Source organism: Macrobrachium nipponense, chromosome 49, assembly GCF_015104395.2.
Source record: "Macrobrachium nipponense isolate FS-2020 chromosome 49, ASM1510439v2, whole genome shotgun sequence".
In the NCBI taxonomy this organism is placed as follows: Eukaryota; Metazoa; Arthropoda; class Malacostraca; order Decapoda; family Palaemonidae; genus Macrobrachium; species Macrobrachium nipponense.
Genome location: NC_087224.1, coordinates 8,918,124 through 8,945,776, shown reverse-complemented (window position 1 = coordinate 8,945,776; position 27,653 = coordinate 8,918,124). Strand labels below are relative to the sequence as shown.

Below are 27,653 nucleotides of genomic sequence, written 5' to 3'. Positions count from 1 at the left end.
TATCTTCAGGCGATATAAATCGCGCATGATCAGCAAAAGTGTGGGGAGCTTGCTCTTAACCAAGTTCAAGTTGCTGATAGTCGCAAACAATTACATGTTCTACTGGCAAACAAACAATTATCGTAGATTAAACTTCCAGTACTTAACCTTGCCAGTTTACGGTAACCATAAAATGGCAAATAACTAAGCTATGAAGAGATAAGGGTACAAACTGGCAAGTGATTTGTCTCTGACGCAGAGCTTTTGAATGATTTGAGCAATATTTTCAAAACGTAGAAATGTCACGCAGGGATCATATTGTTTTCTTATTGTATGGTGTCTGTTCCTTTCGTCAGTGGCCATTCAGTTCGTTATATATAAAAATTAAGGCGGTGGGCGAGAAATTATTTAATCAATTATTCCTTGACTCGTCTTCATTGACCTTGGGCGTCGACCTTCCAAGTGTTCGGATAGTAGGTGTCCAAGGGTGGTTTTATTCTGAATTTATAGCTCTTTCGATATCAGACTTATTGATATTTGTGGTAAATAATAATTTAAATTTAATATTGTCACTAATTATATCATAAATGATTAATAAATATGCCATAAATAGATACTTTATGAAGTTAAAGACTTTAAAAGAGTTTACGGACAAATATTTGCTGCCACTCTTCAGGATAGTGTTCGAACGTTTTACTAAGTGTCATACTAAGTTTAGATTGAATATGATAGAATAATTACACTGTAATAAAATTATAATACATATTTACAAACTAATACTTTTATTTCACACACGTAATTAACTAAATAACTCTACAGTCGTCAAAAAATAAACAAAAGGATCCCATCCCAAGCCAATCGATACCATTCGAACACAAGAATCAGCTGTCTGGTTGACCGTAGTAACATTCAGGTCCTCACATCTCCTGTTGCCACTAAGGGTAAAGTGAGTTGTCCCTTCCAAGTTCCGCCGTGTTATAATTTAACGGTTAACCCCCAGCCTCTGAAAGATGACCCTGACAGGCGTGACGAAGTCAACCAAAGCCTTCGAGGGACAAAAACCTGGTACCAGTGGGCTGCGGAAGGCTGTCAAAGTATTTCAGCAGGTCAGTGGGTTTGCCGGTAACGTTGGTCACTGATTGTTACTCGAGTGTTTTGTTTATTTTATTGTTTCATTGTTATTTCCTTCCATACTGTTTTTCTATTATTATTGCTTAGGATAATAAATCTATTTCAGGTACAATATTTGCTTTATATTCTAAAGACGGGTGTATACTAGTAGTAGTAGGTAGCTAATTGTGACTTAGGATACTTTACCTAGACGTGGATAGCTACTAACCTACCTACCTATCCATATTACACATAGGGAATACGAAACGTCATCTATAGGTATTCTATAGGTATCGGTGTTTGTGTATGTGCATCATTAAACGTATTAGAATACTATTCCCTGTAAAATGTCCACAGAAACTATTTGTGCTACTAGGTATAGTAAGACTGAAAATGGCACAAAAATCTAGAGGCTAGTTTTTATTTAATTTTTATTCTATTTTTTTTATTACTGCTATGTAGCTCCATCCTGGTAGGTTTTTGTAGGTTCCTGTAGGATTTATTAGGAATGGTTGGTCAAAGAAATCCCAGACTCACCACTATTACCTAGATCTACCCTTTGGTACTACACAGTAGAAATATAGTTCAAATTTCACTTTTAAACCATTGCCACGTTTATGACTGGAAAATATAATTTGGTTGTGTTTTGATGTTCGTTTCATTAGCAAATTACCCAACAAATGCGTGATATCTGCTTGGAAACATTCCATGATCTTACCCTAACCAGAATGAGAACTATCAAAAGGTTGAAGGTCTTTGTATTTCACTTATTTTTTCTTCGTTATATTTCACTTATTTTTTTCCCCACCCATAAGCCCTGCTCCCACCCCCCCTGTGGTCCCCTGAATTGTAGATATAAGGGTGAGGTACAGTATCTCTAAAAGTAATCGTTTGCGAGTAAAACAAACATCAGAAACGTTCAAAGCTCACATGAAACAAAAGAAAATTATATTTTCAAGTCCCAAATGCAATTATGGTTTAAAGTATACTGGGTTTTTTATTGGTTAATACCTATAGATTTCGTTTTGAGGAGGATCTGCTTAGTTTCTAGTTCATTTATAAGTTTACAGTGTTTTCCTCCCACATTCCCATTAAAATGTTTATTTTGAAGTGGTACATTTTTCATGTTTTCTCATATTTGTTTTCTGAAAGAATCCTCCTAGAAGATAAAAGTAAATGTTTTTTACATGTAGAAAAATTTCTGTACTCCATCTTCATGTTGAAGACATTGGGCTTTATTTTTTGTATATTGCAACAATGGTCTAATAGATTGCAACAATGATCATCTAGCAATATTCCCGTTTAATTTACTATTTTCATTCTTCCCAAATAAAAAAAAAGAAAATTGATAATAATAGCACTGGAACAGGTTTTTTGCTAAAGATTTCAGGTAAATGTGAACATTAATTTGTGTGTACTAGACATACTTAAAGTTCTTATGCTTTTGGAATAGGTCAATACCTTGATCACAGTTCTGTGACCATATATGTATACAAATACTGCATTTTTATTAAGAACTGATTTCAGCTTCATTCCAAAATGCTTTTTTTAATGGAGAATGGTAGTTTGTTGATAGTTTATCCTGTTGAAAGATTATACTGGCTGGAGCCAGTGGATGTAACATTGTATCTGTAGCAAAAAAAAAATTATCGAAGATGTAGTGATCATGTGATATTTATTATGTTGTGGGAAGGCCCAAGAACAACAACAACAAAAAAGATATTTTATCATAAGAGATAACTATTGCAACCAGTCAGAGTGAATAATTATTGAAAGAGTTTAGTATGAAGTGGCCCCACATTGGAAAGGTGCCAAGTTTGAAAGAAAAATTAAGGTTACTATAAATGAAGTTGTGCCTGACATTTTTTCAACATGAGTATTGCTCCCTGAAATTTGTCACCTTAGTTTGACCTTGGTTACTAACTTGTTACTTAGAAGCCCTCATCCCTGCCAGCTGTCATGCTATATTTAGTTTGTATTTATGAGACCGCAGGAAGGACACAGAGAAAGGATGTCCTTTGATGTTCAAGATCGAATGATATTACCTTCGAAAACAATTAGAAAGTGTGTTACAGTGTATGTGTAAATGATTTATTGGTATTGAAAATAACTTGGATAAAACTATTTTACGTTATGATAAAATTAAACATTTGAAATGTAAAATAGTAGCTTTATTTTCAAGAAGAGAACGTAATATATTCTGCTAGTACCTGCATCTTACTCTTGGAATTGTCGCCTCTTATAAAAAAAAAAGCCATTAAAGTTTGTATCATATCTGTAAATTCCACACAAGCTTTGACATAACAAATGGGAAAATTATGTATTTTTTCAATATACAGTGATTTTTTGCCACAGTAGAAGATTTATGATTAAATATCTTTGCAGGAGAACTACACAGAAAACTTTGTGCAATGTATCCTAAGTGCAATGGAAGGAGCTTTGCATGGGAGCACACTGGTCGTTGGAGGTGACGGGCGATTCTTCGGAAAAGAAGCGGTGGCCATCATTATCAAAATGTGTGCAGCTAATGGCGTAAGAATCTTAATTTTTTCATATTTTTTCATGCTAGACTTGAATTGTTTGGCTACTACTTATAATTTCTGGGAATGATTCTTGCATTATTTACAAGTCATTCAAATATACATACGTAGATTACTTACATGGAAAGGACAGCATGGTTCAGTGGTAGAACACGGAGCTGATGCACTAGAGGTCTGGGAGTTTGTTCTCACTCACTGCCCATTCAGTTGACCCAGCTGTAAATGGTTTCCAGTACTTAGCTTAAGAGAACAGGGGATAGCTACCTCTCATGAGGAAGTTTTAATCCTGTTACTCATCCATGTTTTCAGTACTCATTTCCCTGTTGAGTCTTCAGTACTTTGGTCCTATAAAAAATCTAAGAGTTCTGTAAAAAATTGTTATCCTTCATCTTTGGTTTTGTCATACAGTTTTCATCATCCATTGCATTCGGCTCTTCCAAGATTTACTAGTAGATGTGCCTTTTGTTCAGACATTCTCTCCTTTTCTTCTTAAGGTTTAGAAACAGTTTCCAAGAGGCTTTATTCATGTTACCAAATTGTAGACTAGGTTGTTCAAACAAGGTGCAGATGCTATTTTTCTTGAGCAAGCTGACTTGTGTCTCTCATGTAGTTTATTTCTCTAATTTAATGTACTTTGTTACTTATAATTTTTTTATCATTTGTTTTTGTTTGTTAATTATCACTTATAGTTTGTTCTATACTTCTCAGTTTCCTTATCTGCAATAGGTTACTTCCTATTGGGGCCCTTAGACTTGCTGCACTATGGTTTTCTAATTAGGGTTGCAGCTTAGGTTTTATTAATAATACACTGGTTTTCAGACAGATCACATCGTTCCTCGTAGCTCAAGTATTTATAGGGCTTTACTGTTGCTTTATTCAAATACTCCTCTTTGCTGCAAATATATCCACTGCTTTGTAAATCTACACAGTACCATGCATGACTAATGCAGGATTGTTTTTATTGTATGCTTGAGGTACACTATTTCAGTGAGTAAATAAGTATTTTGATTGGTTCGGGATGACATTTTATGCGTTTGACAAATTGTGACAGAGCCAGATGAGCTTTTGCGTATAATTACATCTTTAGATTTACTGATTAATTGCTCCTGTACAGAGGGGACATTATTTTGTTTTGTTGAAGTTCCATGATTACTCTACTGTACCAATTTGTATGTGAGCTTCACTAGTTTATGCTTGATTCACAAGCTCAGGGAAGATTGCTTTGATTAAAGCACTTTCTTTTGATATGCAGTACACACCTGGTTTGTAGGTTTTAAAGGAAAATCTCACCTTTAGGAAAATATCCTAAGGAAAGAAATGAATGTGACAATGCTGTTGCTATGGCATATTCTGTAATGTTTTTAAGATTGAATTATGAAATTATTTGCAAAGGTTTTTGAGATGCATTCACAATTTGCTTTTTGAAATATGTTAAGGACTGTTACAGTTTAATCAATAATTCAGTAACATTTTGTTTCTTATAAGAATAATCTTTTGTCAGATCCATTACTGGTACTATATATTTATAGAGTAGATTGTAGATGGATTTTGTGGCCTATTGATGCTTGTATCAATCAAGTGTTTAAGAATTATTTTTTTAAGGTTTAGACATTAACTCTACTATCAGCCCTCCTCCTTGATATAGTATACTCTACTGTATATACACAAATTGTCAATGGGCAGTTCAGTACATTTATGGATTTGAAGTTTGTCATTTAAACAAAAGATTGTTGTTTTTCACAAAATTGTGAATTGGTCAAAGTTAATCATCTCTGAGTACTGTTCCTTTTGAATTAAATGGTAGAGATTTATGCGGAATTAACCTTAGATTTAACTTGCATATTCACTTCCCTGATTTAGGTACGTAAACTGTTAGTAGGTCAGGATGGCATCCTCTCGACCCCGTGTGTGTCCTGCATCATCCGCAAGTACAAAACTGCCGGAGGAATCGTTCTTACAGCCAGCCACAACCCCGGTGGCCCTAATGCCGACTTCGGCATCAAATTTAATATCTCCAATGGAGGTGAGGAATTCACAGGGTTTCATTTTTTTAAAGATATTTTGCACTATTAGTCTGTTGCTGTTGAGTCACCCCTGATTTTGAGACAGCGTTTTAGGTTAGGATGGATTAAGAAATAAATAAAAGGCAGCAGGAGATCAGTGGATACCTCAGATCAGTTGATGACACTAACAGTCATTGTATTATGTAAATTGGACACAAAGTATTTTTGAGAGTAACAAAACTGTAGCCCATAAAAAGGTTCCACTCATAGATCATGCTAAAGTTCCTTTTCGTGTCCTTTACCTTGCTGTCCAACTCCCTTACTAAACGTAACCCTACTTTAATCTTCACCTTTTATAAAAAAAATAAATTATTTAGGCAATACTTATGGGTGTCTAGAGATGTGGTATGATGGTCTCATTAATCCAATTTATGACAATACTTAGTGTAATTATGATAACCAGAGCTTTGAGATTGTCTACTGTCATTATACTCTGTAGGGAAATTTTTTTAAGAAACCATTCTTAATTTATTTACCTTAAAAAAGAATTGGCTAGGTTTCTTACCTTATTTTTGAAGAAACAAATAACGAATGAAAACTTTTTCTTTGTCGACCTTTGTTGGAGAGTCTTAAGTTATCTTTGCCAGTCTTTACTGCAACATTTAGAGGAGTTTTGAGTAAAGTAGGTATTATACCAGACCTCTGAATAAGGTTCATAGAATCACACAATTAGCTAAAAAAATAACTGTACTTTTAGGGTTCAGCCAATCCCTAAGCCTTTCTGTACCATTTGGCCATTGCATGTAGTGTCTGCTTATCTGTGATGTGATTTGGGAGGGTACAAAGTTATTGCGTATGGAATTCAATATATTGTGGTTTGTTCCTCACTAGTAAAGCTCTGTGCGTGTGTAATATACAAAATCACGTTTGTGTTCAGAAAATATTTATGGTGAATTTAAAAATTTTTCCATATATGAATTGATTATGTTATTACATTTTGATAGATTTAAAGAAGCCAGAAATATAGAAAGTTCTATAGTTAAGTCCCCAACAGGAAGAGGGAATGGGTGAAAAGTCACTGCTGATAAACTTTGCCAATATAGGGAAGGAACTTTGTTTTAGTATTCTTCTTTGTCACCTATGAAATCACTTTAAAAAGAAATATTGCTGACACAGTACCCTGTTTTTAGTATCTAAGATTGCTTTATTACCCTAACAGCTCAACCATTTGTCACAAGATTTTTCATCTTTTTCTGGTTATGCAGTAGTATGTACTTAAATCATGTGTTGAATAGTTAAACCTGACATTTGTATAAAAGGCAAGTTGGTAAAGAAAATCACTGGTATATTGCAGGTCCTGCACCCGATGGTGTTACAAATAAGATATATGGTCTTTCCCAGTCTATCAGCGAGTACAAAATATGCCCAGATCTCCAGTGTGACATTTCCAAGATCGGCACCCAGGAATACACTGTGAGTAACGGGTCCTGTGTTGCTTTTTAAGTACCATAACTATGGTAGTCATCTTGACAATGTTTGGGATACAAATGCTCTTAAGTTCAAAAAAGGCTTTGATACTATTCTTAAGTATGTACCATGTCCCTTTGTCAAATGTGATTTTACGTTTACTGTTACACCATTTATGTTGAGTAGTATTCACATTTGGTCATCTGCCAATAAAGTCTGGGGTAGACTCATTTTTCCCTCCACTCATTTGCCTGTCTTTCTTATGTCATATATATTTTCCATCATAACTAATCCTACATGATTGAAAGGATTCTTGTCATACTTGATGCAATAGTAAAGCATCATGCATAGATTCATGAAATGAGATCGCTTATTTGTCTCTGTCCATTGGTGTCGTGTGTCAAACTGGGCTTGTTTATTCTGTCTTTTCATGTACTAAGTTTTAATGTATTTCTCTGTCTTGTATCTTCTTTTACATAGACAATGAACAGTATTCTGCTGTAGCTTTCTCAGTTAGGTAATGGACTTAGTGCCTGTTTCATGTCTAATAATAATAATAATAATAAATTCATATTTATTGGAAAAACACATTCAAGAGTTTTCTGTAATTTTTATCAGTGCATCTAAAAACTTGACTTTTAAAGGGTCTTTTGAGAGGCTAGTAATTTGATTTTCTCTCCTCTCTTAGTGGGTATTTGACTGCAAGTTGATTGATTGCATATTTGACAGGTTGATGGTAATCCATTCACAGTAGAAATAGTTGATTCTGTCAAAGATTATGTGGAGTATATGAAAGAAATCTTTGACTTTGGAGCCATCAAAGATCTGCTTCATGGAGCAGGTGGTCAGCCACCTCTTAAAGTTCTCATCAATGCTATGCATGGTGGTAAGAATCTTCGTTGACATTACAGTACTTTCTACTTTCTAGTAGTTCATAATAGACATTTGCTGAATGATGCAAACCATACGCATGACTGTTCTCTATTTTATTTCATGATAATTTCCTCATGAAGGGCAATTTCAGATTCATTTATTTTCAGCTTAATTAGATATTGTGTCTTTCAGCATAGAAAATAACATTCACTTTTGTGCTAAAAATAACATTCCTTTTTGTGTGAACATATTAAGGTTTGTGATTGTCCTCTTTCCAGTCACTGGTCCATATGTCAGACGAATTTTCCTTGAAGAACTTGGAGCGAGCGAAGACTGTGCCGTGAACATTGTCCCACTTGAGGACTTTGGAGGTACTGTATTTCGGTGTTTATATTATGCGGCTTTGAACTGTAAAATTATAATTTACCAATGAAAGAGCATTTTTAGTGACCCACAGTAATGAATTAGACCATCTTGGGAGAGTTGTACAATATTTTGATTATTGTATCACCCATTTTGTTTTAGTTGCCTGACAGTTTCTTCTGTGGTCTTCTGCCAGATTAATCTGAATCTGAGATTGTTTAAATGCTAGTTCTGTTCGCCTTAGAATAGTTTGATGATGATTGTGATTTAAAAATTCAGAAAGTAAAAGTTTTGGGTATTGATCACGGAACTTCACAAAAATGGTTAAGGTTGAAGTAGTACTGTTGTAATTTTCTTCTGGCAGTTGACAAATTTAGATACATCTCTGTATAATTTTCAGTAGAGATATGTTGAACAAATGTTCCTGCAGAATATCATAAAGATCAATTTATATATATCTTGCTTCATACAAGAGGATACATACTTCTTGTCTTCCACGCTGCATTACATGTAAGACGGGTTTTCTTGTAGCCTTTAATTTCATGATAAAGTTTTGTACTTCCACTAATTGTTACCTTTCTTGTCTGCAGGTCACCATCCAGATCCAAACCTTACCTATGCAGCAGACTTGGTGAATGCTTTAAAAGCTGGGGATTATGGTTTTGGCGCAGCTTTTGATGGAGATGGTGTAAGTATGTGAAGAGAATTGAATTTTTTACCCGCACAAAGATAGGCCCTGTAGGGGGTGGTACCATCAGTGCACTTCATGTGGTGCACTGTAGGCATTACTTAAGGTTTTTTTGCAGGTTTCCTTTGGCCTTTAGCTGTAAATCCTTCATTCTTTTTGCTGTGTCTCTGTTCGTACGCATTCTCTCTTGTTACATCCTACTTTCCTCCCTCTTAAAAATTTTCAACATTATTTCCAACACTGAATGAACTCACATGTCCTGTCTAGTTCCAATTCAAGAGACCAGATGAATTATTAGTCTAATTGAAGACTCATTATTAGTTATTTTTACTATATTTGCTTTGTTTTCCAGGATCGTAATATGATTTTGGGACACAAAGCTTTCTTCGTGACGCCCTCCGATTCCGTAGCTGTCATTGCTGATAACACGGATTGCATTCCATACTTCAAGAAGAATGGTGTAAAAGGCCTTGCCCGCAGCATGCCCACCGGCTGCTCCATTGATAGGTACCTAAAGACTTCGTTGTGCATGAAGTTATGTACAGTTTTAAGCTTCACCGTAGTACCCATCACCATTAAGTGAAATAATGAAATTGGCCATAAATTGAAAAAGATGAAACGTACTGTTGGGTTTTGGTGTAACTCATTCTGAAAAGAATGCTGCATTGAAGTAATGTTATCCTGTCTTCAAATTGGTTGAACCTTTGACTCTTGGGTGTTTGGTGAGTGACAGCATGAATGCAGAAAAAGGATAATACTTACAGTGAACCATAATTGGGTGTCTATTGATATAATTGCTAAGTTTCCAATTAACAACGTAAATCAATTTTGCAAAAATAAATCCTTGATGTTGAAAACATAATCAACAATTTCAGTTTATCCACTTGTTAAAAAATAAGGTGTTCTAATTTATTGAAAATGAAGATCATAAATATTTTTTGTCAGACTTTTTTCTGTATGGGGTTAATAATTCAATATATACAGACACCACCCTACTTATGAACATTCAACTTACAAACATTCAGAAGTTCAAACAAATGGGACCGCAGATTAAAATTGTGTTCGAAGGGCTCCCCTTTGCCACCTGTAATTAAAATTGTTTTTTGCGCCTGTTCTGTACATACAGTAATGCCTACAGTGTACTGTGTTTTAGGATGAAAGAATGCACAGTACTGTATTGATTTTATATCACACTGTACTTAGATGGGCATAAAGAGTATACTAACCAGCTAGAAACAGTTCAACATACAAACGGCCGTCTGAAACGCAACTCGTTTGTAAGTAGGATTTCGTCTGTATCAACAAATCTTTTTGGTCAGCCCTATGAGAAGCATCCATGTTAAGGCAGTGGTGTTGTTCAGCTAAAGTATTTAAATTAATAATTAATATGTACTGCTTATGTTAATTTTTGCTGTCCAACTTCTCTAAAGTTTTCTCTCCTGATATTTTCACCTTTTAAAAATAAAAAAATCCTGTGAGGTAAGATTTTTGATGGTATGAAAATTGTCTCATTAAGTGTAGTATGATTAGACCTCTGATTAGTCATATAAACATGATCAAGAATGTAATTATTAAGGAATTTAAAAAATATGGTTTTAAGAATATTTATATGTTAATTGTGCAAAGATCCAAATTGTTGGTTAAACAACACCCTCTTGGCAAGTGACCCGAGTATTTTTTCCCTGCTTTCAGAGTAGCAGCAAAGAAGAACGTAGAGGTCTTTGAAGTTCCAACTGGTTGGAAGTACTTTGGAAATCTGATGGATGCTGGCAGACTCTCAATTTGTGGTGAAGAAAGTTTTGGGTAATTAGTATTTTAAAATGTTTTTTGTTCACTAAATTTGACAGTTGAGTAAACCTATTTCAAATTAAAAATTAATTTCCGTAAATGCTTTAATTTTGATGCTGTTAAAGTTAACCTGTTAATAGTATTGGGTAATAATGCCAACTATTATACCAGAACGGGAAGTGACCATATCCGAGAGAAGGACGGCATCTGGGCAGTATTAGCATGGCTCTCAATCCTTGCAGTTAAGAAGACAACCGTAGAGAAGGCTTTGCACAATCACTGGCAGACTTATGGACGAAACTTCTTCACAAGGTACGTACTATACTTGTATGTACGTGTGACAAACTACTGTATAAATAAGAGTACCAAAGTAATAGGTATTGCCTTAATCTAGAAATGTAACTTTAACTACTCGATAACTGATAAAAACTAATAATAATAGTAAATTAATAAGAATCCACTGCAAAACATTTTAAACTATGTTTATCTGTTTGCAGATACGATTATGAGAATTGTGAAGCAGACCCTTGCAATGCCATGATGGCAGAACTGGATGCTCTGTCAAATGATTCGTCCATGATTGGAAAGGAGCTGTCACATGGAAACAAGACTTACAAGGTTGCCAAAGTGGACAACTTCGAATACACAGACCCTATTGATGGGGCTGTTGCCAAAAAGCAGGTAAGAATTAGCGTGTTCCTCATTGAATAGGGTTTTGTGTTGCAATGATCAAGACAGCCATGTTTTTCCTCTCTATAAAGTAAAAGCCTTCAGGAGATTTATCCGGTTTTTTTGTTTCATTGATTCACCTGTTACTTTCTGCACAGCCCTCCCTATTGCTCAGTTGGTTGTGGTATTTTAGTCAGGATAAACAACTTTGTAGCAGCCCCTGTAGGAGGGAGAGTGCTGTCCGTGCACATTACGTGGTGCACTGCATTCATTGCTAAAGGGGGTTTGTACCATCCTTTTCTTCCCTGGCTGCAACACCTTCAGTCACTGTCCAACTTCTCAAACTATTACTTTTTAGTGCAGCTGTGGGTTTTATTCCAGGTTTGCCATTAAATCCTTGTACTATATTTTATCTCCTTTACCTTCTGGATCTGTCTATCTTGCTGCCCCAGCACTCCAACTGAAGCACTGAATGGCCAAAAGTACCCAAGTAATTGGTGATTATCAATTAATTCTCAATTGTAAATTTTTAATTAGTTTTTTTTAAGTGGGCTCTCTTTTCTTTCCCTTTTATCTCTCTACTTCCCAATGAGCACCATATTCTTTGGAAGCATGAATTTCAAGACAGTGGCCCCTGAGGGATTGTTCCATATAAATAGGTTTCATCTTCTGAATAATGAATAATAATGAAGCCGGACACTACAATGTTCATTTGATTTCAGGGGGTGCGGATCTTGATGAGTGATGGGTCCAGAGTCGTTTTCAGGTTAAGCGGCACAGGCAGTTCTGGTGCAACTGTCCGGCTGTACCATTGAAAGCTACGAGTCGGACCAAGCACCTATGGCAACAAAGATGCTCAGGTAAGACCTTATACCCTTTTGTAAAACTTCCAGAATAAAAAGTACAGGTAACATTAATTTTGTAGATGTTTTATCCATCTTTTCTCCTGTTAACTCACAGAAATTAACATTGTAATGAAGAATTAGATAAACATTACCGACCAAAGCATTTCAGTTACTTGTAGAGGAAGAATTGTACTGTACAATTTTGTGCAATTTTATTGGCACAAAGCTTTGACTAAATTAAGATACAAATTATAATTTGTTAAAGCAGAAATTACCACACATGTACCAAGGTCTTTTTTAGACCTTCATATTAGCTTAATTTCAGAGGGTTGTTTTCTGTGTATAGTATTAAATCATGAATTGGATTAATCTAAAGTAATTAACCATTTTGTTACAGACATAATAATTGAATGTGCAAATTACTGTATGTGATTGGCAAACCTTGCCAACTAGCGAATATTGGAAGTAGCATTTTTTGTTCAAATGTCATAATTATTAGAATTTGAATAGACTGATACAATTTATATTTTGCAGTTAATACACATGCATGGTAAATTTAGGTAAAGCTATCAATATAAGAAATTTGTTGGGCCATCACATCATACAGTTGCAGAATTGGAATTATCCACGGGCACATTTTAAATATTTTATGTGCTTTTGCATTTGTTGAAAATAATTGGTAATTTTGTGAGTAAAGAATACAGTATAATTACTGCATGTTTCCATCTTTCTTACTTCTCCTAACAATTGTTTCTAGGTGCAACTGTGAAGTTTTCCTCCTGTTTCACCGTAAAACCACATTGCTCTCAATTTTCATTTAGTGCTAAAGGAGCATGTGGCCTTTGAACAAAATGTATTCCATAACATTCCAATACTGTATATAATAATGCAGCAATAGCATATACTGAAAATACAGTTAACTATATTGCTTTTGCTTTTCAGGAAATGTTGAAACCTCTCGTCGAAATAGCTCTCCAGCTGTCCAAGCTTCGAGAGCGCACTGGCCGTCAGGAACCAACTGTTATTACTTAGTGTCTTCATCTGTAGAATGTGTGATTTGATAGTTTAGGAAACAAAAAGTTTTAGGGAAACAATTGAAGCTTTAGGGAACAGAAGATTTTTTTTATTTTATTTTTTTTTAATAATAATGTCACGTTCCTGTTCCTATTTTTGTATTTTTTTCAAGTCTTGTTGTCAGTGCTTTTTCCTTAAAGTCTTCCAACATCTCAAAAGTTTCTGAAACAATGTAACTAAGTGCCCTGTTACTTTCAGGTTGGTTGCAAAAGAACATAAGGGCATCTTTAGCTTCAGTTTTAACTGTCAACTTATTAAAAATGACTTCAGGAAAAATTTTTTTGTTTTTTGAGGTTATTTGGACATAAACCATAACTTGCTCAATTAAAGAGAAGTGTTTATTTGACCTTCGGAACTCTTGTAAGCCAGTTGGTCTATGTACGAATAAAAATTGTAATAAAAAGTGGTCTTGTTCGGATACTAAAAAATAGGATGCAGGTACACCCTCAAGGAATTCTGTGGCTTCGTGCATGGTCCCAGTTTTTTGGTCTTGTTGCCGTTGGTTAATGCGTTGTAACGCACAGTTGTCTGCGATCGGAATTGGATGTGTAAGTGCTCACTTTTTGATTTAGAGGCTGGAGGCACTTTTTGTATTGAGCGAGATTATATAGTTGCAGTGTATCACATGGGTGTAAAATTTTTTCACTAAAAGATTAAAGTACTTTGGAATATTCATGGATTTTATAAATCCTAGAAAAAGGATTTTCTTGTAACTTATACTTACAGGTTCGTAATTACACTTTGTACTTAAATCAACGAATGTGTTGAGGTATTCCTTGCCACAACTGACAAGCAAGCTGTAAAAGTATTGACAACTTTTTTCAGGTGTTGAGATTATGCCTTGTTTAAGCCTTAATGCTTTACATTACAAGAAATTCTGGTTCCTTCTGGAAATTAAGTAATTCTGTACTAATTTGAGTTCCCTGGATTGTGTGGCATTAGGAAAAAAATTAGTTCTGTATCATGTTAAGAGTAAGATGCCAGTATTGTGTGGTCAACTGCAGTACACAGTATTAGACAAAATTGTAACTATGAATTATATTGCACTTTATGTATAAGTAAATGTATAGTGAGGTACAGTACATTTATGTAGTCCCCATATTGTTTAATGCATATTTTGGGAAGCTCTAAAATTAAACAGCTACCACACAAGTCTGTAGCTTCATTACATTGGAAAGTATTCATGAGATTTAATTGCTGTACATATTATAAGTCACTGGTTTTCTTGTACTCTACATACTATATTCTAGTCTAAAACATTGTATTTTTAAAGGTTTATGAAATTATTTATAGAGGAATTAGTTACAATGCCCATGTACACTGCCAGAATAAAAAAGAAAATCTTGATACAATTCAACTTTCATATCCTTAAAAAAAAAAAAAAAAATTCAGGCCACATGGTGTTTGCTGGATAATGTATACTTCAGCCCAAGATACTTATTCCCGACCTTCATCCGAATGAAAAACCTGCTTCATGAGGCAAACGGGTGATACAATAGGTATTTGGAAATCATAACTTATTGTATTTTCCTCTTCACTGCTGTACTCGATTGAAATATCTTTGGTACCTCATTGTCTTCTTCAGCTAGGATTTTCTGGGCATCAGTGACTCAACCATGCTACTTCCATATCCTCTATTCTGACTTAAATGCTTTTATCTGCCCAAACCACCACCACCTTAAGGCCTGTCCACACGAGCGGGCCTGATCGGCGTGCTCCGGGGTTAGGCAAATTCTGACGGGCTTACCCGTGAATGTTGTCCACACGGGTAAGGTGATGGAGAGAGGGGCGTGCCCGACGATGCCAGTAGTGTGTTCAGTGCGGTACGATAAACATGGTGCCTACCGCAAAAAAGAAGATACTGTGTAGCATGATAATTGCTTTGTGTGTGATGAAAAAGAAGAGAATACTATAGTGCAAAGAATGGCTCGGTAAAAGAAATGTATACGGTTAACGTACATCTGCCAGGGTCGAAGCTCAAGCCATCGGGCACCACAATGATGATTTTACTACAAGACCCATCGGGCAATTTGACGATTTGCTCGTTAAAGGGGAGGTCCGCTGATCAGGCCTGATCGTGTGGGCAGGCCTTTACAGAAAACCTCGGTCCTCTCTCTACACTCTGAACATCACCACCTTTCCCAAATTCATTTGTGATCCTGCCGTTCAGAAATGCGTCTTGGCACACTGCAGTCACGCACCTTGAAAGTTTCCTACTTTACGTGATCGTATGTCTGGTGCATAGAGAACTGTGGGTCTTAGCCAGCAATTCAGGAACCCTCTAACTATATATGGTAACAAGACTGCATTTTATGAGGAAGAAAATTACATGACAAATTATTTTTGGTACAATATTTTCTACAAAAAAACACTGTCAAACTATAAAGAACTTGGTTACCAACACATTTAGAATATCAGAATGATAAAAAATACTTGTAAACTACAAATTATTTTCAATAGTGTGAAGGAATAACAAAACATAGCAAAAAAAATTTACAGTAAAATTTATAACCTTCAATGCAATATACTTAAATTTCCCCAAAATTTGAAACTTATTACACTACCTACTCTCCCACCAACATACCCTAGGGGTAAAACTCAAGATGCCTTTACAACATTCTGACTAATATTTATTAAGTCTTGACATACAAAAAAACAATAATTCATCGTCACACAAAGCCAAACATTATGATTCAGTCGTTACCACATTCTACCAGAGAGAATTGATGAATTAAACACCTGTATTTGTGGTCTGTAAGAAACTCTTAAATACTGTACTCTTTTTATAAAAAATAATCATTACAGCACTTGCAACTAAGTATCCACTCTCTCAATTTAATAGAAAAATTCCCTTTCTCAAAAGCTTTAGAATCTCAAAAAATAATTAAAACATTAAATCAGTTACAAAGTTGAACGCACTCATACCTAGCTACTTTTAACATTCACACACAACTGGTTTAGATATACACAACATGAATGTAAAGGTCTCGCTCACAACTCACTCGAAACAACTAACTCTGTATATACAGATCTCTGCACAGCCAAAAATGACCGAAGCTCAATCTAAAGAATGTGGAAATGGTTTTTTAGAAATGCAATAAAACGAAGTAAGCTCCATACAATAAACCCATTGATTACTTATGAGCAAACAGGAAAAGAAAAATTTACTTTTCCAGAATAGTTGATACAACTGACCCCGAGATAACATTCAGGCATTCAGCAACTCATGAAAAGCGATGTTACATCATTGTATTCTAATTACATAATCCTGTCATCAACACAAAGACTGTAGAAAGATTTTGAACCAATACCACACTTTAGCTGGTTTCTCTGTCCCACTTAAAATTAGTTGAGGAATCTCAATGGGTTTTTCCAAGAGGTAAAAGTCGTCAAAAACGTAAGAACACTTGCTGCCTTCAGATGAAATTAAATACTGGATGATAAATAGCAAAGCAGATACAATAACAAATATAAATTACAATGGTGTAAAGAACCGACTTCGTTAATGTGCAGCCACAAATATAGTCTTTCTTGATCAAATATGATGGGCTCGATGGAACAACCTTGTCAATAAGAGATCAAGGCCACTAAGAGGCCTGGGTTGCCTACAAAACCAGCTTGGATCCATGGAGCGCTGGTGTAACGTAGTACCAACACTTCAACATTCTCACACGATATAGTTCGCAGCTAGAAAATGCTGTCCCTGACACCACAGACTGCATAAATACAATTAAAACCTACTCAATACGAGGCTTGATTGCTCTTCTTATCAGCAAAGAAATTCTTGAGAATCATGACCTGCCCGACAGCAATGACCAAGATTCCTAGAGTTTCTCCCATTGCCCAGAAGAGGACACGCTCGTTGAGATCCTCTGCTCTCTTGCGGCCCTGTGCTTCCCGCAGCCGATGATGGGTCTGGTAGTCTAAGATGGAATTCAAGTTTTCGTGGATCTTTTGAGATGATGACTCCATCTGAAAGATTTAAATATACTTCAGTTTCTGTTATCTTACCTGTTGGGGATGAATGACCCTGTAGGTGGTATTTGAGGTTTTCACAGAATAAACAAGGTCTCAACTGAATCGCTTTCTGCCTTTTACTATTCATTTACTCATTCTCTCTCTGGTATACCTTAACCTTACTGTCCATCTTCTCTAACAAATGTATGTAACATCCTGAAGGTCATTAATATAATTTGTAAAATTATACAGCTTGCACAAAAGGCTAGTTATTTGACGAAAGGCAAACACTGAAACTAATACTACAACCAGTACTTATCTATTGAAGTTGCGCAACTTTATAATTGGTAAAACCAAGTACATTTTACAGTTTATCACTAATCAACAATGCAAGCTGTGCCCCACTGCATGGGGTTAATTTCTAACCAAAGGATGCAAAGCATTCGAATAAAAAAACTGAGGCTGGTTGACAATCAAAAATTTCACTCGATAAAAACCAAGAACAAAAATGAAAGGAGGAAAAAATTCTTTTAAAGCAAAACAATTTCCTAGTAAGGCAATCGCTGGTTATTGGTGGGCTCAGTTATCAGCAATCCGGTTTTACAGCTCTTGCCTAGTGTCAAGGGCTTGACACACACCTAACAGAGGTGTTGATAACCAAAAATAGGCGATTTTCGGAGCATATAACCACCGATTTTCAGCTATCATCATGCTGCCAGTGCGGAAGCCCCGCAAATATCCGGGGAATGCCTATACCATCACTCAAAATTGGCGGAAACTATGCACATATATATATACTAACCTGAGTCATCGCTGTATAATGATCCCCTACCCCCGGTAGCTGGGGCTCATCTCCAACTTGGAAATCTACATAGATGAGCTTGTGGCTAAAGGTTGAAAATTCATTACTGAAGCATACCTGCAATGCATAAAATTTGTGCAATTGTTAACTACAAATCAGTACAACATCACAGTCTCACCAACAAAATAAAACTTCATAGGAAAATGATTCACACTTAATGCAATGATAGAGACTGAAAGAATACCACAATGGAAAGTGACATCTTACAGAAAAAATCAAGAGGAGAGAGAGAGAGAGAGAGAGAAATATATGGATGAAATAAGGAGTGACTGGAGGACTAACAGCCACAAGAATAAAGCACATGGGAATAAATAGAAAAAGATTCAAAGTCCCCGACTGCCGATATCTTAGAAGATATGGCACACTGAATTACTCAAAAATGATACACAAGGCATGGCACTAGAGGTATATCCCTTTATGGGTTTTTACTGCAAGAACTAATGTATATTTCAAAGGTACATTTCATTTATGGTATCAGAACTAAATGCAAATGCTGAAGCAGGGCTTCAGTGTGATGCTGGTATAAAATAAATTCTAAAAGTACGTAATTTGAATTTTTCCTAACTACACAAACCTGAGGTCATCATATAGGAATTACCTTCAAGGCTGCTGGAAATCTGCCGTTAAACTTTTAACAAGATGGTATGGTAGTTAACTATTGAATGACCAAGTGGGAGTCCCGCCTCTGTCCAGTCAGTAGCGTGTCACTTTACCTTTGGCCCTGGTAGCTTGGTGTCAGCTTCAGGGGTACCATGAGGTGGGTAATAAGTATAAAGACCTCAGGTTTATACAGTAGTTAGGAAAAATACAAATCATTTTAGAATCAGTTATTTGTTCCTACACAATACAAAGCCTTCAGTCTTTAAATTGGAAGACTTACAGATTAGATTAGATTATAAAATTTTTGGCTCATAGCCAAGCGCCGGAGCCGGGGTTGGAAGACTTACAGACTGGAGGGAGGAAGCTGAGCAAGTATCTTGACTGACTGGCAGTTCGCCTCACCTAGGTCTACTTCCTGGTCAATAGATTGAGGGAGAAGACCATGCCTCTGACTCTTGAAAGAAGTATAGGAACTATATGTTCAAATGTCAGACTTATGGGCACTTTCTCAAAGAAAGGGTAAGCAGCATTCTTCAAGAAAAAAACTATGTTGAATTTTTGTATTGGAGACAATGGAAAGACCATGTACAAAAAATGGGTTCACACGGTTTGCTCCCCTCTCTCCCCTAGCGAGGAGGAGGGGGGAGAAGCTTCTATGTATCTGTAGATTATATGTAGAGTTGCTACTATCTCTCTCTCTCTCTCTCTCTCTCTCTCTCTCTCTCTCTCTCTCTCACACACACACACACACACACACACACCAATCTTCAGAGGAGCTGGGTGAGCTGCACATCTTGCTGAGCAGCCACCACAGGTCCCAAGGAAAGTGTCCAGGGACTTGTGGGCAATACCAGAAGGCAGGAGGAGGTGAAAGTGGTCTGGTACGAGCACACTCCCGCCTTCATAACTTGAGGAAGTGACATATTCTTCCTGAATGCAAGTGAAGGACCATGTCCCCGACTTCATGAGCTATTGCCAGAAATAACTGGAAAATCCTCGCTTGACGCAGAGTATGCCAGTTTGATTGTTTAACGAAGTCAGAAAGAAATGGTGTTCCTGGATATCTCTTTCTTGGTCGGGCCAATTCCAATGAAGAATCATTGACACTCAGGCTGGAGATGACAAATCCTCTTCAAATAGTACTGCAGCACTAACAGGACACAGTAGCATCTAGTCTGGTTCATTACCAACAAAGTCCGCTAGGGAGGGGATCATAAAGGACTCGAAACTGGAGCCAGTGACTGATAGATTCTCAGTCTTTGCTACAAAGTCGGTGACGAAATAGAGCGCAACCTATCCCCTCCCCTAGAGTATTTCACATCGAAGGAAAGTCCATTTAGTTCGCCTACTCTCTTCCTGAGAGAAGAGAGAGGCAGAACCCAGCACTGCCAACAGAAGCTGCAACTCTGGACACTGAGAGACCACAGGTCCAGCCAGGAGACTGCCAGGCTTTTAGGTTTGCTGTTCCTTGTTGCAAGAAGATGAGGTCTTCTGCTGCAACCTGTTGCAGTGAGAGACCTGGAGCTAGGAGAACAAAGTTTGGGTCAACCCATTTTGTCAAAAGTGGCTCTCTCTCTCAAGGGCGCATAATACTATTTCTGGCGAGCCCGAGGTGGGGGGAAAGCTAGGCCAAATGATGAGACTGAAGAGAACTCTCCTCCCCAGAGAAAAGTTAACCTAAAACTCCCTTGGCAAGCGACGCCCAGTACAAACCTACCAAAGCCCTGGGCTCCTTTTTAGGAACCCTGCGGACTTCACGGCCAAAAGTCAACGTATCAATGCGATGATCTCTGAAAAAGTCCTCTTTATCTCGGGAGAATCTGCATCTCAGGAAAAAGGGCTGCAGAGTCCTTCCAAAAACAGGTAGGTCCAAGAACCTTGCCTGATTCATACATCCTCGCAGTAAAGTTGTGATGGAAGGGTGTGTCTCAATAACAAACCATACTGCCAGCCTCATGATTCTCGGTATAACCTAAAGAAGTCAATGGGACATGAGCTAGGGAGTGACTATCCTTCCCTGTCTTGTCGTAACCAGGACCTGTTAGTTCTGACAGAAGGGATAGGCTGTGTGCAATCACCAACCTGTGTTGGTGATAGCTGTACATGCCTAGAAGTCTTTCCTATCGCGTGAACACGAAGAAGGGCTGCTCTGAGGAGAAGGCAGAGGCTCTCACGAAAGTATGTGAAGGCTCTTGGGATACGAGCGAACCCGAGGGGGGCAGGCCAGGGGAGTGATAGCATACTCTCAGGCACGAGCTCGTCCCATCCTCACGACAGACAGTAAACCCCCGGAATTGCATACTCACAGATTCCCTGATTTCTCTATGGAAGATAGATACACATTATTTGCAGAAAATTCACCAATTCGCCTGGTTAAATCACAAGTTTGCTTATCCACTGTTGAAGAGCAAACACACAAACACAAAAGGGCAAACAAAAAGCAACAATCCCAACGGGAAAAAGAGGCAAAGCTCACTGAAACAAACACTGAAAACAGTAAGCAGGGCAGAGAGCAGTGTAGTTGAACAGTACCGCTGTCATGGTAATTGCTTTATAGCAAAGAAAGATAAAGGAAAGGAAAACGCATCTTCGAGAAGTTCTGCAGCAAGGAGGCATTCGCGCATGTATTGGAGGCGCCTGTTCTCATCATTGTTCTGGAATCGTCGGACATGTTGGGAACACAACAGGCACAGAAGTGTCGTGAGAAACGCCGCAAATTCTGATGCAATACATACATCTTCGAGATTCTTCTAAATCGTTCCTGTAATCTCGGGAGTCTGTGACATTCGCCGTAGGGCCCTGCCCCCAAGTCACTGTATAAATACAACTGACAGAGTAGAAGAGAGTAAGAGATCAGATTATCAGTAAGAGATCAGATTATCAGTGAGAGATCAGCAGTAGAGATCATCCGAGAGAGATAAGAGAAGAAGGAACCTACGAAGGATCAGAGAGGAAAAAGTTACCCGAGAATTGGTCAAATTCTGGTCAAGTCATCGTCAGGAGTGGACGACAGAGTTATTTCGACGTTGAGCAAGACTTCTGAGAAGAAACGTTCTGCGAGAGGTTTTGAGAAGTTCCTGCCCTTCGAGTATCAAAAATAGATATTATTTTCTGCAATACGGAGAAGTCATCTGCAATTGCAGTTCTCCTTTTGTGAAGCCATCGCTTTGAGTCGCAAAACTAGCCGGCAAGTACTTTCATTACCCCACCATTTCCCCAGTTCACGCATTGTAAGATTTTGCCTTTTTTTATGTAAATAGGAGATACCATTCTGCATTTATCTTTGTTAGTAAGCTTGTAAATAAACCTTTGTTGTGTTTGTGTATCTTTCTATATTCGTATCCCCAGTTTCAACTGTTGGTGGTGAGTTCTTTTTGTTTATTTTACTATCGAACTTGAAGCGGACCTCTCACGGGCCGTAACAACCGCCGAAGGTAAAGTGGCACTCTACCAAGAAGGAAGGTAGGACTCCCACCTGGTCGTTCGGTATTTAACTTCCATACCACTTTGTTAAAAGCTTAAAGGCCGGTTTCCAGTTGCACTAAAGGAATTATCTATACACACACACAGTTTAATGTTGCACTGTGCAAAAATGATTACGTACTGCATTAGCATGAAATTTTTACAGAGGACTTAGGAGAATAACTTGCCAATATAATCTTATCTTTAGAGTGCCAGTTGGACAACTTTACAGTAAAATAAAGGAACTGTCATACTTCAAAAGGTGGATTGAAATCTATTCCAATCTATTCTGATAACTGAGTAACTACAACACTAAGTTAAAAAAAAAAAAAAAAACCGACATTTCTAATGCAAAATTAATGAAAAAAAAAATACTGACACTTCTAATGCAAAATAAATGAAAAAAAAAAAAAAAAAATCAGATATCTATATTCCATAGACTAAAAGCACAAACTTACCTGGTAAGTTCCAGTATGCTCTGGAGTAAATTGGAATTGGCCATATTGCTGCTTTATTTCACGATATAAAATCTGTCTGGATGGCCCCTCCAGTATCACATCGACATCATAATGCCCCCCGGTTACAACCTGTTGATGGGGAAATATTACAGCACCACTCAAAACATTCCCATTCTACAGAGAGATATTCATCAATCAACTGACCGACTGCGCTACACCAAGCAACTTAACTCGAGCCTAGAAGGATAAAAAATGAGGGGGGGAAAATCAGGCTAAACCCTTAGGGAAATATACAGACCTAGTTTAAATGTTGGATGCTTGCAACAATTCAAGAATTAAACTTTCCAAAGCCTGACAGCACAGGGAAAGAAAATGGATGGCAGTTTCCTCTTAACATATATTGCAAGCATTAAGGACATCAAAGTTACTATTAAACAATCTTGAGCAAAACAAGCTACCCACACCCTAATATCCTGCAATTTAACATATTAATTTCTCCATAAATAAATCCTTTTCCAAGGTGCGTGGTGGCTTCAACTAGTGCTCAGACATAAAGAACCCAGCACAATAAATTTCCTGCTCCACAGTGACTGCTCACGATATGTTTGGCCTGAGGGCTCATTAAACGATGTACAACGTATAACACTTTCACAGAGAATATCATTCTCCTGTATGTTGTAAACATTCTAGTACTCTCAGGCTGTCATGCCTATTTCATTCTAATACTTAAGCCATTCCCTCAACTTATCACACTTTGGTAGTGTAAATAATACAATCCCACCAACAAAAATGATTAGCATAATATTTGAAATTTTCTGATAGCTAAACCGTATGTTCCCCCACACACAAAATAGATGGGTGTACATGTACTGATACACACCTGGAAATTAATACTACTTTGTAAGTATCTAATCATTATAAATTACTTTGAATTTAATGCCTTCAAATATCTGATAAAAAATTACATATGTACTGACTATTGTAAAACTGTTCCACAAGAAATCTATATACTTTTATTTGAACCTTCACAAGTAACCTTGAAATGTTGAATGCTCTCTGCAGTAACCTCAAGAAAAAAAAATGCTAGACAGGGTACTAACTCCTGCCGAATACAAAAACTCTGTTAAGGCCATTGATATTAACAGCATGCTTCTTCAGTGCCGATCACTCCCGAATCCAAACGATACCCTACTGTGTAAAACTAATGAAACATGACAAATACACAACTGATAGAACCAAATGCAAAACAAACGCCCGACAGTGCATTCCCAAGTGGTAAAATTATGCATCGTATTCACTACAGCACTTTGAAGAACTGTATTCTGAATGTTAATGAAGTCTCAGGTACCTCCCAGGCTCACAAATAGCCTGAATTAATCTGACTATCGCTATAATTCCCTTTCACTTAAATCTTATTGCTTTTCAGAGACTCAGAAAAACAAAATTCCAGCCATCACTTCTCAGACTGTCCAACCATCATTTCTCACTGTCCCACAGGTTTAATCCAGGTACTACTACTGACAATGTGGATAGAACAGACTATACAAGGTCATTGAAAGTACAAGGTTACAAGGTGTAAAAGGAGGAAGACCTCGCAGTTACACTATGAAACAAATGTTAGAAGAGTGGAAAGATGTTAGAATGAGAATATGAATGAAGGTACTGTAAAAGGAATGAAAGGTGTTGCAGATAGGGGCCAAAAGAACATTACAAAGTAAAGCCTACAGTGCACTTTGTGAGGTGCAATGATGGAGCCATCCCTACAGGGGGTACTAACAATTTTGGGCCTTCATTCTTGAATGAGCTAGCAGAATACAAGCACTGCACATTAAAAAACATTACAAACCTATAGGTCAGTTAATAAGCTAAAATACCCCAGTCAGCACAAGCAAAATTCTAGACCCTGTATCTGAATAAGAAAAAATAAATAAAGTACACTGCTAATGGATAGAGATAACAATATCTGCAGTACTCCTAATGAAGTACATGTTGGCTACTACCTACAATAAACTACAAAATTTCAAAAGCCAAATCTAATCCGACACCTTTTCAGCTTGCAGTTCCAAGTTTACTTGTTATAATAACAGCATTTATGCTACACCTACATGGTAACAATGGGATCACTGTCAATTAAGTTTTAAAGGAACTGCACTCCAGCTAATTTTATATTAGAAGAATAAATCCAAACCTTTTTCTAAAATTGGGAAAGAGAAGAATAAATCCTAACATTTTTTCTACAATTGGGAAGAATAACACATCAATGTGATTGTGATAATTTCTAGTGCTCATTACCTATATGTGTAGAGATTTTTTAAATTATGCCATTACACCTTATAGTCAAAAGTTTAAGACTGCAATGGTAGCAACCTAGCATACGAGAAACAACCATATTCTCAGAGCGTAAACTATAATGTAGTTTAGGTAGATCAGATTTCCAAGTTACATAAGGTAAGGCACTGCATTAAGCTACAAACTACTAGCTTTAGAGATACTGGACAGTGTTATGTCCTACAGAGATTTTGAATGACATTCGATTTTATTTCCACTTTGAAAATGTTCAACAAATGTTAGGAACTCGGAAATGTTCAACAAGCGTTGAGAACTCGCACAAATATCACAGGAATTCATAAATTTTGTAATTCTCCCATGCAAAATGCGAGTTCTCACTGTAGTGCCCCATGAACATCACAAACATTCAAAGTATGCAAACAAAAATTCTGGGCAAAATTTTGCGATACAGCCAACATAATCCATGGGACAAGAGTTACACGTCCGCAGCAAAGGAGCCCTGACTGAGAACTGAAACTTATTTCAAGAAGTTTCTGAATCCAATGTGGCTGTATTCACATTTCCATAAAAAAATAACAAGACACACTGAAAATAGGCTATCCATCCTTATCTACAGGCCTAATGCAATTAAAAAAAAAAATTTTATTCACTGAATAAAATTTCTTAATATCATGAGTACCAATACCCATCACCAAATATCTTAGTGAAAGTAAATTTGCAAAGGATTTTAGTATACTTTGTGTATTACATCATATTAGGGAGACAAGAAAAAAAACCAAAAACATAACTTGAAACACCAAGAAATGGTATTTAAATAAATACTGACCCTATCAACATTTTTATCGTTGAAATTTAACCAACGCAGATTATGCAAACATAAGGTATCCTAGGCTACTGCAGGGGGCAGTGCCCTAACCCATGGGACCTTCTGGCTTCCCCTACTGAATATTTGTCGCTATCAGACTGTAACGTCTTGAAACTTTAACAGGGTTATTCAAGACGGCCTAATCCACGTCTGGACCATCAGGTGGTACAGGATTGGGCAATTCTAGGCAATAACTCCGCCCGGACTGCAAGGATGGGTCCCACAAAAACGAGCCACTAGGGATTACAGTGTCAAATGTATTTTACAATGTTTAGTACTGGCCCCCGGTAGTCAATTATAGTCGACACCCAAAACTAACAGTAAATTCTTAATAAGTACCCAAAATACTACAGGTACCCTAGATATACCGAAATACCTAGTGTGGAATTATTACCTAGATCTACCGAAACTTTAACGGGGTTATTTGAGATAGCCTAACCTACATGTGGACATCAGACGGTACAGGTTCGTCCCAATGTAGCCTAAGAAGGTGTAGGCTTCACCTACGCCCATGAAAACACCCGTAGGCGTTATACCAGTATCCATACATGGAGCCAATACCCCTCCAAGCCTGCCCCAGCCTCCCATAGGGCGACCTAACCTAACGTAGCCTAACCAACGTCAGTAGTAGTACCTAAATGACCTCGGGCGCTGGCTCGTAGTGGGGCGTCGCCCCCAAACCTCACCTGGAATTCCAGGGACGACTCGGTGCCCTTCTCGATGTCCTCGTAGAAGCACTCCTTGGCGTTGTCGGGCAGCTCGAAGGTCAGCTCGACCGCAGAGGAGAACCTCGGGCAGGTCCCCAGCAGGACGAGGACCGCCGTCGCCAGCCACCAGTTCCCTCTCTCCATCGTTTGTTACTTTTCCTTGTCTTCGTCACTCGGAAACCATCAGCTGAACATAGTTGTGCCTCTCTGGCGTCCGCTGCAGCCGCCACGGGGGTCAACACGGGCCGCACTCCCTAAATATGGGCGAATTTTGACAGGAGGTTCGCGTCTTCTGCTACAGAGACGTGGCCGGAAACACTCTATCGGACACGTTTTCACGGTGCCCAGAAGGCGTTTATGACGTCATCGAAGGCTTGGACCAATCAGGAGGCGTCCTGGGGAGGCGCTGGCCAATCAGCGCCGCGAGAGTTGAAGTTTGACGCGGCCGTCATGTTTGCGGAGAAAACGCAACCAAAATAGAGCGGCGGTGGCGTCATCTATTGGGAGAAAACAGCGAAGGCTTGTCCGAATACTTGTGAGAAATATATTCTTACTTTGCACTAAAAAGATACGAATTTTTACCATTTCTACATTATCAATATTAAAATAAAATAATTTAAAATTTATTTTAAAGTATTAAATGATGCATAATTTCGCTCTATACCTAATAAAACATCAATAAATACGAACGAATCCAGGGACACCAAACGCACGATAAGTGCCGCAGGAGTTGAGATGCTGACGTAGAGCGGTTGCCTAAAGATAATTTCTATAAAACCGGCGTCTTGTAACACTTGCTCAATCATCTATATAAAACACGACGGCAATTACTCCCCGCGCAAACCTTACTTGACAAAATTGACTGAATTATACACCCATTCAAACATAACTTTTATCTATCAGATGTGAGAACAACTACTTAAAAAGTAATGCGAATAAATATGCTCCGATTATATGACTATCCCTAATCATTAATGTATACGTGGTCTGCTTTCGTTTGAGTCATTTATATGGTCTTTATTGCCGTTCATTACTGCTTCTTCCGGTCAGTATG

The 27,653-nt window shown here is 37.4% G+C and overlaps 2 protein-coding genes across 2 annotated transcripts; one reads left to right on the top strand and one right to left on the bottom strand.

The window, feature by feature from the left end:
- The first annotated feature begins 864 nt into the window (after nt 1-864).
- Nucleotides 865-12,341, top strand: LOC135205313 (phosphoglucomutase-1-like). Its single transcript, XM_064235744.1, has 12 exons — nt 865-1,085; nt 3,475-3,621; nt 5,490-5,652; nt 6,987-7,105; nt 7,829-7,985; nt 8,251-8,343; nt 8,926-9,023; nt 9,376-9,530; nt 10,716-10,826; nt 10,983-11,123; nt 11,309-11,492; nt 12,203-12,341. The coding sequence occupies exons 1-12, from the start codon at nt 990-992 to the stop codon at nt 12,293-12,295; spliced, it is 1,557 nt and encodes a 518-aa protein (XP_064091814.1). The 5' UTR covers nt 865-989; the 3' UTR covers nt 12,296-12,341.
- Nucleotides 12,342-13,470: 1,129 nt separating this feature from the next.
- LOC135205314 (transmembrane emp24 domain-containing protein 7-like) lies at nt 13,471-26,934 on the bottom strand. Its single transcript, XM_064235745.1, has 4 exons — nt 26,579-26,934; nt 22,739-22,867; nt 18,159-18,275; nt 13,471-17,371 (listed from the first exon to the last, which is right to left on the bottom strand). Exons 1-4 carry the CDS (start codon nt 26,741-26,743, stop codon nt 17,141-17,143), a joined length of 642 nt encoding a protein of 213 aa, XP_064091815.1. The 5' UTR covers nt 26,744-26,934; the 3' UTR covers nt 13,471-17,140.
- Nucleotides 26,935-27,653: the final 719 nt, after the last annotated feature.

What these genes read in the sequence shown, in the direction of transcription:
- LOC135205314 (XM_064235745.1), bottom strand. Translation starts at nt 26,743, where the DNA reads ATGGAGAGAGGGAACTGGTGGCTGGCGACGGCGGTCCTCGTCCTGCTG. An exon ending in AGTCGTCCCTGGAATTCCAG is followed by an intron (nt 22,868 to 26,578) that starts GTGAGGTTTGGG and finishes CCCCATCAACAG; the next exon opens with GTTGTAACCGGGGGGCATTA. An exon ending in ATTATACAGCGATGACTCAG is followed by an intron (nt 17,372 to 18,158) that starts GTTAGTATATAT and finishes TAAATCTTTCAG; the next exon opens with ATGGAGTCATCATCTCAAAA.
- LOC135205313 (XM_064235744.1), top strand. Translation starts at nt 990, where the DNA reads ATGACCCTGACAGGCGTGACGAAGTCAACCAAAGCCTTCGAGGGACAA. An exon ending in CTGTCAAAGTATTTCAGCAG is followed by an intron (nt 1,086 to 3,474) that starts GTCAGTGGGTTT and finishes ATATCTTTGCAG; the next exon opens with GAGAACTACACAGAAAACTT. An exon ending in GGACGAAACTTCTTCACAAG is followed by an intron (nt 11,124 to 11,308) that starts GTACGTACTATA and finishes ATCTGTTTGCAG; the next exon opens with ATACGATTATGAGAATTGTG.